Source organism: Pelecanus crispus, chromosome 3 (genome assembly GCF_030463565.1).
Source record: "Pelecanus crispus isolate bPelCri1 chromosome 3, bPelCri1.pri, whole genome shotgun sequence".
Lineage (NCBI taxonomy): Eukaryota > Metazoa > Chordata > Aves > Pelecaniformes > Pelecanidae > Pelecanus > Pelecanus crispus.
In genome coordinates, this window is record NC_134645.1 from 81,222,939 (window position 1) to 81,237,779 (window position 14,841).

At 47.5% G+C, this 14,841-nt stretch overlaps 1 protein-coding gene across 2 annotated transcripts in view; it reads left to right on the top strand.

Moving 5' to 3' along the window:
- SCML4 (Scm polycomb group protein like 4) overlaps positions 1-14,841 on the top strand; it is a 49,477-nt gene that overhangs the window by 13,913 nt on the left and 20,723 nt on the right. The window contains exons 3-5 of one of the 2 annotated variants that reach the window (XM_075708392.1): positions 1,406-1,606; positions 4,539-4,733; positions 6,010-6,012. In XM_075708392.1, the coding sequence (XP_075564507.1) occupies positions 1,406-1,606; positions 4,539-4,733; positions 6,010-6,012 (399 nt within the window). The remainder of the gene's footprint in view (positions 1-1,405; positions 1,607-4,538; positions 4,734-6,009; positions 6,013-14,841) is intronic. The other variant, XM_075708391.1, reaches the window with a different exon arrangement.

The window sequence follows — 14,841 nt, forward strand, 5'->3', positions numbered from 1 at the left end:
CATTCTGCAGATTTGGCAAGGTTTGGCACAGTGGCATGCCAGGAAAGCTGCACCCTGACAGCCCCCTGCAATTCATGCATGCTGCTGCTGTCTTTTGGTGTGTTATCCCTTTGTTTGTTTGGCACTTGGAAGGTGTAAAGTGCTATGTAATGATAAGTATGATTGCTATTATCCTCCTGTTTACCCAGGATATACTGCTTGAGCCCCTTGTGCTGTTCAGCGAGAGGCTGGGTAGCGGAGTGTGCTGTGACAGTTGCACTAGATTTTCATTACGGTGATGCAAACTGTAAATTATTTCCAACTTTACACAGCTGTCACCATGTCCTCCACTCTGCTTGATGTTTTTTTTGTCACATATCTGATTTCTGTCAGAGGATAATGTTATATTGTCTGAGAGATGACAGCTCGAGCACACTCAGCCAGCTATTATAATACGTCTCACTTTAGCCTGACTTTAGGCTGTGTCTTAGTCGCCCTTAGTTACCACAGCATTATCTCCGCTTCCTCTGAGATGCAGTTAGCCTCAGCCAAGCTTAAAATAAGTTCATGCTAGCGAGAGGAGAACGCTGATTTTTTGCCTATTGCCAGCAGGCTTGATGGCGTGGAGAAAAACTGCTTTCGCAGGCAACGCTGTGTGAGAGGAGGCATGCAGGGCTTGGCTGAGGAGAGGCTGGGGCATCCCTTGCAGATGCCCTGTACAGCACAGTCGTGCAGCTCTGGTCCAAAATGAGGATTTCGCACTGCACATGATGTACATTTTCCCTCGAAGAAATGCAGTTTGCAGAGTGCTGGCTTGTACAGGGGGGTCAGGAAGCTCCCAAAGACCAGAGTCTCTGGCATTGCACTGTGCAGATCAGCACAGCACAAACCTCCAGAAATTCCAGCTGCATTAAGGTCAGAAGCAGCAAGAAACCAAAGTCTCCCAAAACTCAGCTCAGAACAGTGCTTCTCAGAGGGCCTTTCAATGAACCAGTCTAAACACATAGAGAGATTAAACAAAACAAACAAAACCACCTTAGGCTGGAGTTTACCCATTGCTGTAAGGTCACCCCTGCTAGTTGCTGTCCTGCAATTCCTGGGCATTTTTTCTGGTCACCAGCTGGATGTACAAGGGAGTCTGCAAGAGAGCAGAACCCAGGCACACACAGGGGGGCTTCCAGGAGCTTCCTGAGTTGCATATAGCTTATCCTCACCTGTGACACCCAGCAAAGGCCCAAACTCAGCTCAGTTCACATAGACAGTGGGTGATCAGTGCAAGGAAGCCTGGCTGTGCCATTGCAAATGGCAGCCATTCACCGATAAATGGAAGAGCTCATGAAAGAAATAGAAAAGGATAAAGCTAGCATTTGCTAGGATGCTCTCTGGGCCATTTTGTAATAACCTCGTTGGGATTTTGTGTCTACAGTCTGCATTTACGTCAACAAACAAGCAAACCTGGGGCCGTACCTCGACCGAAAAAAAGTGCAGCAGCTCCCAGAGCACTTTGGGCCCGAGAGACCATCCACGGCCCTGCAGCAGGCTGTTCAGGCCTGCATCGACTGCGCCCTCCAGCAAAAGGTGGTCTTCTCGCTCATCAAGCAGGGCTATGGAGGCGAGATGGTATCAGGTAAAGCATTTTTGTAAGGGGTTTGTGGCCAGTTGGGAAGTGCTTGAAATCTTATCTTGATCCCCAGTGCTGACTGTCCTAGCAGTCCCGTTCACATCAGCAGGATGGCAACCAGCTTTAAACATCACTTAACGCCTTTGTAAAATGAGCTGCTGCAGGAATTGCCCGGGTGTCAGATGAAAGTCTATCGGTAAGGGCATTGCAGGGGTGATTTAAGGGAGGAATAGGGCTAGCTCCGGAGTCCTGCGCTTCCCGCTCTTTGAAACGGTGCTGAGGCCAGGCCTGTGAGCTGAGTTTTGATGCAGCCGTACAAGGATGAGCAGCATTGCAAGCCCACATCATGCCACGTGTTTCTGCCACACGTTGCTCTAAAGGAGAACTTGCCGAGAGTTCAGCTGCTGCTGTGTCCTCCGCCTGCAGTTCATGAGCCAAACCAGCTCTCAGCTGTAGGAAATGCAAAAGTCCTGCAGCAATTGCCCATACAGCAGGACTATACAAATATATCAGACAGAATCAGATCAGAGGGAACTTCCCAGGAGCTCCTTATCTTCCCACAGTGACACTTCTCACTGTGTCCTGATGAGTCTCCCATGTCCCACGCTGAATCCCCTGGCTTGGTTCACGCACTTTTCTTTCAATCACAGCAAGAGTTTTGTGTCACAAGATTGCTTTAGCACATGGGGATGCGGTGGGAATGAAACAATGATGGGAATATGGGAACTATGCTCTCCAGTGAGCTGCCACGGATGAGTCAGGCACAAACACGAAGCCAAGGACCACAAGTCCAATCAGTTTTGCAGGGACCACAGCAGCTCAGCTGTGCCACTGGGACACTCTTCTGTGCCCGCTGTGCAGCATATAAATCCTGCTTCCTCCCTTTCCTCTAGTTCTCTCTAATCACAGGTGTGCCTTCCCTAAGGGACGTCAGGAATACTCTAAGAATGATACAAATTTGTTCACAGAAACACAAGACTGAAGGAATTTAGTGTAAAGCTTCATTTTTGCCTGGTTCTGTGCTGCGTATATGATTTTCATTACAAGCACGAGAGTCACATTGTGCACCGAGCCTGCCAAGCCCCTTGGTCTCAGTTCCTCTGAGCTGGCTCGGTTTCAGGTACCTGAGCTAAAAGCACCCGGTCAACATTGCTTCCAACTTCGTGCCTTTACTAACTATCGAGGAGGGGTGAATGGCCTCCTAGTCATGTTGTGGCTCTGAGATTGCAGCTCACTCCCAGCCCAGAAGCAGCACAGACAGATTTTGTCGTGGGCTTTCCAGTCTTCCCATGACTTGGCTCACAGATGCTCGACTGGCTGTGGAGCATCATCCCTTACAGCAGCTCAGGCCATCAGGAAATCTCTAAAGTCATCCCAAAGATTATAAGCCTAACACTGCAATTTATACTTGTTAGTAGTGACTGGAGGCTGTAGGACTGGAAAAAACCTTCCAGGTGGTAGAGTTCAGGCAGCCGTATCATGTAGTCCTCCCTGCAAACCTGTTGACATCTGCATGTGTCCTGCTAATTGATCCTGGTGGGTCTGTTGTGACCCCTCCATCTCTCTCATGGCTGGGACCTATGCCCTTTTTGATTCCTGGCTAAATATATTCCCTGACAGCTTTGTCCAGGAATTTTAATTGCTTTGCTCTCACCCTCAAGTTAAACTTAGATGTATTTCTGGAGAGCAGTCCTCATCCTGCTAGGCTGAAATACACAGTTTCTTTCAGGTCATCTCTGCATTGTGAGGAAGATCACTGGATTAGTGAATGAAGTGCAAGTGTCTTCCCACAGCCCCACGTAGCAGAGATGGTGATGGCTGCAGTGCCACAGGGAAACTTTCTGTTCCCTCAAGATCGCTGTGGCCTGCCTGTGCATCTCTTCAAGTGTGAATTCACCCTTCTCGAGCCTGGATTATCAGAATGGTGCCCATCAATCCAGCCCAGGTTTCACCAGGACACTCCCTTGTCTCTCCTGGAAATGCTTTGTTCAATACCTCCTTGAAATATATCTGACTTTTTCATCGCTGTGTCACCTTGGTGACTCATGGGCATCTGGTGAGCCTGTCCCATCATTTCTCCTCCCATCAGGTCACGTTGAGCCTCCTAGAAAAAATTATGGATTGCTGTGTACTTTCCAGTATTTTTTTCCATCCACTTTTATTACTGCGGAGCTCAAGATCAGCCAGTCCTTTCTGTGCAATCTCCCAATCCTCTTCTCCATTGATAATGTCTCCTAGTTTATAGCATCAACAAAATCTTTTTGTGCCAGCACGGACCACTGCCAGTTCCTCTGCAGTGCTTGGGGTCTCTGGCCAGCAGAGCCTCTTGTCATCTCCTGACTCACCTTTCATATGCAATCATTTCTAGTTTAATGAAAGATTTCTCATACTTCACTGAATTCCAGATAGACCACAACTGCCACCATTCCCTTGCCTATAAATGCAATTAAATCAGTAAATAAAGATCCACAGTGAAGCTGGTAGCCCTCTCTTCAGTACAACCCTGGTACCTTTTATTCATTCACAGCCATGTCTTTAATTCTTGTCTCCCCATTATCTTTCAAAACCTTGGCTATTGCTGAAGTCAGCCTAATAGCCCATCATTGGCAGATCACTTTCTTTCCCCTTCCTTAGACCAGGATATTATAATTGTCTCCTTCCAATCATACAATCCAGTTTTCAGTTGGATGCATATATGAGAAATCCTTGCATTGCTGGCTATGCCAGTCAGCATCTTTCAGCGCTCCAGGGGGAAGGTGATCTGGGTCACACAAACTCAGCTCCTTAAGGTCCTCCAGTTTGTTTTGTGCTTCAGGTGGGGTAATTATGTAAAATATTTTAGGACATACAAATACTTGTGTGAAATCTTTTCCCTTGCTCTCATTCTTCCTCCTGCTGTGCATCCCCAGGTACTGAATTGCTCCTGCTTGCTTTCCAGTTTCAGCTTCTTTTGAGGGGAAGCAGCACCTCCTGAGCCTGCTGGTAGTGAACAGCATTGGGTATGTCCTGCGCTTCCTGAAGAAGCTCTGTCGCAGCCTCTTGTGTGACAATCTCTTCAGCAACCAGCCTTTCCAGCAGTACAACGCTGCGTCAGAAAGCCCAGAGGTGTATGAAAACAGACGGATGGAGGCAGGTAGGCTGCTTGATCAGCTTGGGCTCAAGATTTAATAGGGCTGAAGAAATTACTGTCTTTTTTTGGTCCTGTACTGTATATGCTAGAGAACTGCAGGTCTCTGTAGGACCTTTCCAGAGGGAGGCAGTGGGCTGATTTGTGGTATTTTTCCCAGTGGCTATAGAGGAGATTTTTGGGTGAGAACCACTGTGTTGAGGAGCCCCAGCAGTGACAGGGATAATTTTTTAATTATTTTATATCTCTCTATTTCTTTTATCTCTTTTCCTAAGGAAACAAGGCTTGTATGATCATATTGTCCTTGTTTCTGTCAATTCTCTCCCATAACTTTTGGCCTCCTCAAGCATACCTGACCCTGGGGTAGAAGCGTCAAAGAGATTAAGTTCCTTCAAGTTTCAGGCAGGCAGGAAGGTAGAGGGGTAATTTCTCTCTCCCTCCAACTCAATCACCATATTAGACAGTGAAGCATCCCCACTGACTACCAAGCCGCCTCTGCTTGCAGACCCACTGCAGAGTGTTGCCTTTCCCCCTCCCCAGACCCCTCTGCTGGCACACTGCCTTGGCTCGTTGGCTGCAGCGCGAGGTGGGAGGCCAGGTGAGTGCGTGGACCCCAGCCCACGCTTTGGTGTCACAGCAGCATGAATAGGAAATCACTGCCGTAACGGCTGTGCTCTGACCCGGCACTGCCCCAGCACTTTGTTACCTGTGTGCTTCCCTGCTGGCACGCCGCTCGTTTTAAGGATCACCTGCAAAGCAGCACAGTCTGCCTTCACTCGAGGGGACCTGTTACTGGGCAGAGGGAGAGAGCTGCCCTCAGCAATGCAGTTTTGGGTCAGTGCCGTTAGTATAAATCTAAGGTAACATTATTAGCTGTAGTGCACTCAGCCTGGATCCCGATCTGTCACCCCCACCCATGAGTGTAAACCTAAATGAGAGTCGTGACTGCTAAGGGGTTTGCTTTGCTACTTGCAGGAGCATTTCTCCTTGCTTAAAATGCCTGTGGGCACCAGCAGGGTCCTTGCCTTAGTGCTTGACTGTGTGGGGCAAAGCATGGAGGGGCTGTGGCGTGGGGCAGATGAACCCAAGGATGGTGGTGGTCCAGAGAGGCACCTGCCCCGAGCAGCACCAGGCTCTCAGGTGGATGGCACCATGCGCCAGCGTACTGGGATGGGGTGCTGGCCCTGCGCGGCTCCCATGGACCTGGGACATGCCTGCAGCCCCCATCTGTAATCAGTGGCCAGAAAGCTGCTCTAGGGCCCTACTATGGACATTGCAAAAGTTAGTTTAGAAAAAAAGAAAGGTGCAAAGTTATGGCCCTGAACCTCTGCTTCACCTGCAGGCTTCCTCCTGACTTAAATTATTTTTCCTTCTCTTTTATTAATAACACTCTGGGTGTTTGGGGAGCAGACTGTCTCTCATGCATTCAGTTTAATGGCAGCTGCATGGTAGCAGCTGAAAGAATGGTGTTTTAGTGTCCACAATTATGACCCACGAATCGCTTGTTTGCCAGGAAGACCCTAAGTGTGTGCTTCACATGCTAAAGTTGGGAGTGGGCTGTGCACCCAGTGCAGAAATTGCCTTTTTGTGCAAAGAAATCCAGCTGCCAGTCTTATACATAGGGGAGGAAAGGCAGGAACCCAGACTGAAAAGCAGTATTTTTTTTTTCCTCTGGACTAGGACATTTGCAGCAACCTGGATGTTTCTGAGAGGTCAAGGGATTTCTGTAGCACTGAGTGAGCGCAGCCCAGGAGGCCTGGCATTTGTGTTTACATTTGCATTTTAATTTGCATTTACTTTTGCACAGCAAGGAAGGCAACTCCACAACCAGAGTTTTTAGAGTGGCTGTTACACTCTGAACATCTCTCTCCCTACATCATTTCAGTGCAGATGTCCCTGACAAAATTCCCACTGGCTCTGCACAACCACTGAGGAAGGGGCAAAATATTATTTTTGCCCCGGACCAGGCAGGAGATGTGGACGTAGGAAAGGCTGCTCTTCCCTGGCTCTCCCACTGCTGGGGGGCAATTAATAACCCCCCTGGAGGCAGCATGGGCTGGGCAGCCTGGGCTAGTCAGGGCTAGTGCTGGCCTGGGCTCTCATCCCCTCTGCCTGGGAGTGGGATGGGGGAAGAGGCAGTGGCTCTTGGGGCCTTTATATCTCCATCACCAGCAGCTCTGTGGTACAGTGGAGAATGCGAGCCGTGAAATAGGTGAGGACAGCAGTTATACACAGGGTTAAAATTCCCCTACCAGACTCCAGCTTGCTCACCCCGGGGGTCCGATAAGCCACTGGCCTGCTAGGCAGAGAGCTCTAGCATGGGTCGGCATGACCTGCAGAGATTTGGGTGCTTCCCTGTTGAAGTGGGGACACAGGAGAGGTGATGGAGGAGCCACCTGGTCCTGCAGTGAGGGAGGCTGTGATGAGCAGTGCCATTTCCAGAGCAGCCAGGTGCTCAGGTGGATCTCTGAGCTGGCAGCCCCAAAAGGGGACTCTCCTTCCACCAAAGACAAAGTGTCCTTGAAACAGGGAATTCTGGAGATGGGAAAAGTTGCCTCTTCCCCAGGACAACTCATGCCCAGCTCAGAAGCTGTCTGACCATGGCTGTGTGGCAGAGCAACTGGAGTGACAGCCTCGCACTCTCCATGCTGCACTCAGCCGGAGCCAGGCAGATCCATAATATTCCTTTTCATCATGTCAGGCTGTATTCAATAGCTCTGTTGGCACCAGTGGAATAACTCCAATTTTAGGCACTGGGGCTTGAGCCACTGAGTCTATGTTTAATACTGCATTGCCTAAATCTCCTTCCATGTCCCTGAGAGCCAGCATTTCTCTGCAGCAAGGTCAACACAGGGGGGACCTCTGCTACACAGAACAGAGATGGGTTTTCCCTGTAGTGGCAATAATAAGGAGGACAGTAGGAGCGCTTCTCGCAGATGTGTCTGCAAGGGCGCCTGTTGGGATAAAGCTCGCATGGAAGGAGCAGGGCCATAATAAAGCACCGCAGGAAGCCATGCAAAGCAGCCACATTTTTCATTGTTTCTGTTCTCCAGCTTGTAATCGAGATGTTCTTTCTTTTAAAATCATGTGCTTTTCAGCCCCTGTGTACCAATGAATTTAATACATGTATTGACTTTGGTGCAGTTACTCTTGATTTACACTGGCAGAAGTGAGAGGAGAAGCCGGCATCGTGTCCAGTCATATTAATCCACTTTCACCATACAGGAATCACCTTTTAACCTTGCCCCAAAGCACATACCCCTAAGCCATTATTCACCTGTGCTCACAGCAAACTGCCAGATGCTAATGGCTGCATACAGGCCAGGTGGGATTTGTTGATATATGCATATATCACTTACAACGATGTTTTACGTATCACTGGGCTGTACCCAGCACCGGCCTCTGCAATAAGCCTTGTTGGCTGTGCATTACCCTCCCTGCACCTGAGCCCCTGTGCTCTGCCTGCCCTGCCAATGCCTCTGGCACCAGCATCCAGTGGCCCCGCATGTGGAGCAAGGGTCCCTCTCCAGCCCTCTCCCAACATCAGTGGCTTCACTGCCTTGTCTTGGCACATCTGGGGACATATCCCATGACTCTTTGTCAGCTGTGATGGGACTTTCTGGCTCATGAGAACAATTTGTGGGGAGCAGCTGTGGGATGACTGCCAAGACTTTATCCGGGAAGTGCCCGGCTTCAGGTCTGCATTACAGCAAATCCTGAGATGTTACATGTCCCCACAGCACCTGGGTTCAAAGCACCTCTGGACTTGCACCCCAGAATTTTCCACGGAAGTGGTAGTGCAGTTTGGACTAAAATGATGGCAAGATCTGGGCAAACTCTGCAGAAAATGTGAGCATGTGAAAGGGACATTTCTTGTACACCTGCATACTGTTGATATGCATCTATGCAATGTTGGACTGTTATTTTTCAGAGGAAAGTATGCTTGCTATAAAACTTCTTGACAACCTGATGGTGGGCACAGATATTGAAGTAGTTTCTCTTATGTGGGAAGCATCAAACTTGATAAACATCTTCTTTCCACTTTCAGTCAATCCTTCCATTGCTCTTTCTACCCTGAACCTTGGGTTTTGGTTATTTTGTGCTATTAGACAATTGCTGTGCTCCATGCAGAGCATGGCTGCATGTAGCTGCAGCAAATCTTTCTTTATGCAAGGACTCCTGTGGTCACCCTGTATCCTTGTCCTCACCAGGGGGAAGACAGGAAGGTCTGTGAATAAGGTCCCCAGCCTTGCTCCTCTCCCCATGGCCAAGTCAAATTTGTATGCGTAGATACCATATGGTGTCCCCTACCACTGTCCACAGGAGAACAGCACCTCTTCTTGTGGCAGTGGCTGGAGGTTGGGCCCCATATGGAGCAGAAGCACAGCAGAAGGCAGAGGTACCCTATGCTACATCAGTGCCTCTATGTATAAGAAGGTGGGCTCTTCTTATCTACAAACACTTGAAAAGCTGGTATGAGAAGTGCTATAGTGATGCACTATAAAACTGACTAGTAGGCAAGACACTAGGCTGCAAGCTGGATTTTGTCAGAGACTTTCCCACTGATTGCATGGGCAAGTCACCCTTCCCTGCTGTGCCTTTATTTGAGCATCTGTCCAAGGAAGGTGGTAATCCTTGCCACCATTTGCAAAGCCCTTCTAAAACAGCTAGGAAAGAAAGAATAACATGATAGAAACCCACATATTATTACAATCAATATTTTCTGTTCCAAGCACCAAATAAACAGCAGCTCAGAAATTTCAGTCCCTGAGAGGGCAAGAAAAATGTTGTCTTTCCCTTTTCTAGTACTGTGGCTTGTTTAATCTTGTCTTGTTGCACGCTATAAGGAACAGTGGTCCTGGCTTCTCAGTGCACTCAGAATAAACAGCTTTTATGGCTATCAATAGCTTCGGCTCTCTTCAGCATTTAATTACCTGCAAAGGCCATTTATTGCCTCATATATTCCTCTGCAATGAACATTATCCTTTAAACAATAAATAAAATATTAAGGTCACTGTTAAAGAGGGAGCAGAGGAACTGCACAAGCCATCCAGCCACAGCAAAGTAATATAAAAAGTTTGTCTGGTCTTTGGGGCATTTGAATTGACGGCAGAACCTGCAGTAGAGCAGAGAAAGGCTGGGATGGCTGCAGGCACTCCTTTCCTTCCTCCCCTCCTTCCTTCCTTCCTTCCTTCCTTCCTTCCTTCCTTCCCTCCCTCCTTCCTTCCTTCCTTCCTTCCTTCCTTCCTTCCTTCCTTCCTTCCTTCCTTCCTTCCTTCCTTCCTTCCTTCCTTCCCTCCTTCCTTCCCTCCTTCCATGCTTGCATGAGTCTGCAGATCCATCAGCAGGCTGGGTGCCTCCTCCCTCTCCAGACCCGACCCAGCCAGCCCCAGGGCAGGGCACCCCACTGAGGACCCCCACACTGAGGTCCTGCCTGCAGCTGGAGCACCATGCCCAGGACTGGCTTCCTGAAACGAGGTGTCCAGGCTGGTAACTCTGTGGCAGAGCAGAAAGAGAGGCAGCTGCAGCTGGAGCTGCATGTTGTCATTCAGAAACCTGGGGAGGGACAGGAACAGTTTAGGATGGTACAAGAGGTAGGAAGTAAAAGCAGGAGGGTGAAAGAAAAGAGACAGTCAGGCAATGCTCCTGTGGAGGGGTTTCATGAGGGTGGTAGTAGAGGCTTCACCATTCAGGCCCTTTAAACATAGACCAGAGGAAACTAATGAAATGCACACTAAGGGGCAAATCCGGGCAGGAAAAGAAGAGATGGACAGGAGAGATGAAATTCACCTGTGATATAATTTGCCTGAACTCTATAGAATTGGCAGAATTGGATCAGTTGACCCTTCTGACCTTTAAGCTGTGCGATTACTGTTTGCTAACCCCCAAATGAAGAAAGTGTCCCTTTCTGTTCCTTTAAGTTTATGAAAGTGTATCTCCTGTGGATGCTAAGCAATGCAGCTATAAGCAGACACCCCTCCAGCAGTCAGCCCAAGGGAAATCTTCCTTCCCACCTTCTGCCGGGCTGTTTTACCTTCACGGTCTTGGGGGGGTGCAAGAAAATCCATCCCTTTTGAAAAGCTACCCCCTGGGGGGTAGGCATTCTGCTCCCAGCAGTGGATGAGGAGCAGCCCAAAGGCCCTTCTTGTCCTTCAGCCCAAGATATGCTCAGAGCCATAGCACAGGCACCGGCAGTGCTGGAGATTGCCTGGGCTGCAGCCACAGAGGGTAGAAGAGAGAGCTAAGCTATGAAATGGAGTTTAAAGAAAGGAAAAAAGATGCTTTAATTTTCCAAATCAAAGGGTATGCGTAAGGAAAGTGGATGAAATGATGGGTGTAAATGCATGAAGCATGATGGATGAGATCATATCCACTACAGAAGATAGCCCTGGGTATAAGCATTTAATTCAAGCTTTACATGTGCAGTCACATGGAGGAAGTATGGACACTCTTCTAGAGCCTCGGTCAGGTAAATCTTGTGATTGTAACTCTGTTTTAGCTTCAGTTTTAGCTTTAACTCTGTTTTAGCTGGTTAAGACTTTTCCATAGAGCTATGTGATTCCTTTAGGAGTTGTCTGAAGTTAGGAGTCCAGGCTTTGATTTTAAATAGCTTAAATTAAAGTTGAAACAGGAATTTCCATTCCTAAACTTTTAAAATACTGATACAAATACCTGTGATAAAATATACCCATATTTCAAGCAGTCAGATCAGCAGGCCACAGGCCAGAACTCGTGATCAAAAACCTACCCCACATCCAAGTGCCACGTGCATTAGCCAGCATGACCCACCAGATTTTTCGTAGATGCCAGAGAGCAAAAAGATGATCCCCAGGATCCTTACCTTGTGCTAGTTCAAGCCACATTAGATAACGTCACTTGGGAGCTGCATGTGATGTGTTGGTGTAGGCTCTGATAGCCCATGAAAGCCATGGGCAATTAGATGTGTAGCTCCTTGCTGCTGGGTTGCTGTCACAGCCAGGGTAATAGAAAGACTGGCTATGGCAGTGGAGGGGGCTATGACAGTTAGCAAAGCCAGCACTTACTAAGTAAAAGACAAAACAAGAAATGTTTTGGAAGAGAGATGAACACTGGCTCGTGTTTTGTGAATCTGGATGAGAGGGCCCTTGCTTCTGGGACTCCATGGGAGGAAGCAGAGCCAGCTGAAAGGGGGGAAAGGGAACCTTGTGTTTAAGCTATTTCCATTTGACAGGTTTCTAAGCAGATTCGGAACTTTTTTTCAGGGGACGTTACCGATTTTTGCTTGGATGTTCTTCAGTTTTTCACCTCGGTTTTTCTCCTCCCCCATGCTGCTGTCTTTTTTAGCCTTTTAGCTTAAAAGATTAAAAGGCTCTTCCTCCTTTATCTGTCTTTATCTACCTTCTGTTTCTCTCTATCCTCTTCCAGTTCACTACAAAATAGACAGAAACCCACACACAACAGCATTTCCAGTTCCATGGAAATAAAATATCCATTTTTTTCTTGAAAAGTCTTGAAAACACTTTAAGCAACAGTGTTCCCCAGCTCCTTAGGATTTGTTTGCAGTAATTATACAGAGTACATCAAAGTGCCTTTTGGAAAGTAGTAACACACAGCATCTGCCTGAAGAACATTCATCTGTTGGCAAAGTGAGTGCAGAGCAGGAGATTAAAGCAATTAAGAGAGTAACGGAAGCAAACTGTTGGCAATGATGTGCAGTTTAGTGTTTGTGCTGGGACAGTACTGGCCGCGGGCAGCAACGAGAAAGGTGAAGGTGCAAGGCGAGGAGTTGCACCACCAGCAGCTGGGCAAGTGAAATATGTGTATATATATATGTATGTAATATATATCTCACTGAAAATAAGCTGCAAATGGAGGTTTGGGGAATGAGGTACTTTATGGTGGGTTTCTTCATGGAAAAGGTAAGGATAAGAAGTGATTTAAACAAAAAGGCAGCAGTGGCTTGCTAGACTTCAGCAGAGAAGCCAAAGTTCAGGAAAACCTAGTGAGGCTGGGGGTGAGTCCTAGGACAGGGTCCCAGGACAAGCCCAGCTTCCCGGGAGCATGGCACAGTGCAATACACTGGTGTGAAGTGAAACTGGCTCTGTGGGATCCCGGGGGGTGGGGAAGACCCAAGAAAGGGGAATTGGTGAGTTCCTAGCTGCTGGGACTGGCATTGGCCAGGGATGTCAGAAGCAGCAGTGGAGAAGGCAGGAAAAGAAAGGATTTGTGAAGGGGAACTAAGGCTTTAGGGCCCAGCTATGTTGTATTTATATGGCAGAAGATACCCCAGAAGAAATATCAGAAAGTCCAGCTGACCTGCACCACTGGAAGGGAGAAATGAAGCAAAAACTTTATAAAAGACATCATACCTATGTATAAACACATGCACAGGCTCATGCTTTATATGTGCTCTATCTAATTTCTGGATGAGGTTATTAGTTATTAATGGGCAAACAGTTTATTTTGCAGCTAGTGCACTTTGCTCTAGACATCTCACTTCTTGTGTCGCAAATTATTTGGTTTTCAACAAAAACTGCTGTTAAATATTTTAAGCCAGTACTAAGCAATATAATTCAGGGAGATTCATCATGGTGGTAGCAGAACAGAAATGCACTATAAGTATGTCAGCTGCAGAGAATCCCAGTATATAACACCTTGAAATTTTCAAATAACACAGTCATTTTCATCTAATCTATTCTATATACAGCTTTTTGTGACTTTTATCAATGCTGATTTATAAGCATAAGGAGTACATTATAAACTACCTGGATAGAAAAGCCCCTCTAGGTACCGCTAGAAGCTGGAGACAGAAAAGATCGATCACAGCCTCTCCCATCTCCCTCTGTCAGTGCAGAACTATTGCTGCGCTAAGACACAAAACTATACAACCCCGATAAATCTCCTTTTCATGATGTACATTTTGGTGTAACACAATGGCAAGGGAGAAGGGCAAAGAATGGAGGAGCAGGTCTGAAATCAGGAGGAAGAGACCAAAGGAAGACTTTTCTAAAGGCGGGATGCCTATGTCACTGAAATCCCTCTGCCTTCACTCATGGATATGCAGTGCCTAAACAATTTGCCTACACTCTAAGACAGGACTAAAACCTCTCCATTGCAACACAAGACATTTATCCAATCATCCCCAAGCACTTAAAAAAAAAAAAAAATCCTCGATGGGTTATTTATACACATAAGCACCTCTTATTATTAAATCTAATATATTTGTCAGCAGCTAGCTTGTGAATTTACTCTACCTTTTTACTCAGTTTGGACAATAAAACCATGTTGATCTGTTCCCAGCCAGTTTCATTCCCTGGTTCTACTGCATTAAACACAATGTGGCTGTTGTCTGGGCTGCAAACACTCAAGGGAAATCGTTTAAATAATGAAAAAAATTGCCTATGCTGAGGTCTTTGTAATCAGGACAACATTGGATTTTGGAAAATCCTCTAAAAATTTAGATTCTTGATGTTAACTGACTGGCAGCTTCTCCTTGGGGGATTCAGCATTTCAGTTACTGCAAAATATTTTTTAGCAGCTAGGACACAGTGAGATGATACATGGTGCAGTAAAACCTCAGACTAAACCCTGGAGAATTCACTGCAGGTTTTATCTCCACAGTGTGACCATGGTTTCAGTGTTCAGAATATCTACATTCACAAGTGGATGAGGCTTATTTACATTTTCCTGTTCTGACTGACTAGTAACCTCCCCTGCCACCACCTTTTTCTCCCCGGTGGATGCAATCGTGTGCATTATATAACCCATGCAAAAGTTATCCCGTAGACCGAAAAACGCAGGCATGACAGCCCTAAACCACTGCCAGCAGATGCCCTGGGCTGCCTGCTCGCTCGCTGCCTCTCTGCAGCAGCCTCAGGGATGCTGTGGCTCCTCAGGGATGCGTCTCCGTGCCACTCTGCCTTGGCAAGCAGCTCGGCTCCGCTGCCGTGAACCAGATGTCACTCCCTGTAACGCTTTCCTTGTCCAGCCAAACCGTGGCAGCCACAGACTGGTGTGGAAAAGGTCCGGTCCTTGGCCAGCCGCGTGGGGTGCAGATACATGCACCTGAGAGTGGTGTTGACATGGCGTAGAAATGCCTGCTAAGGGGGAACATTGTATTTTCATTGTGCTGCAT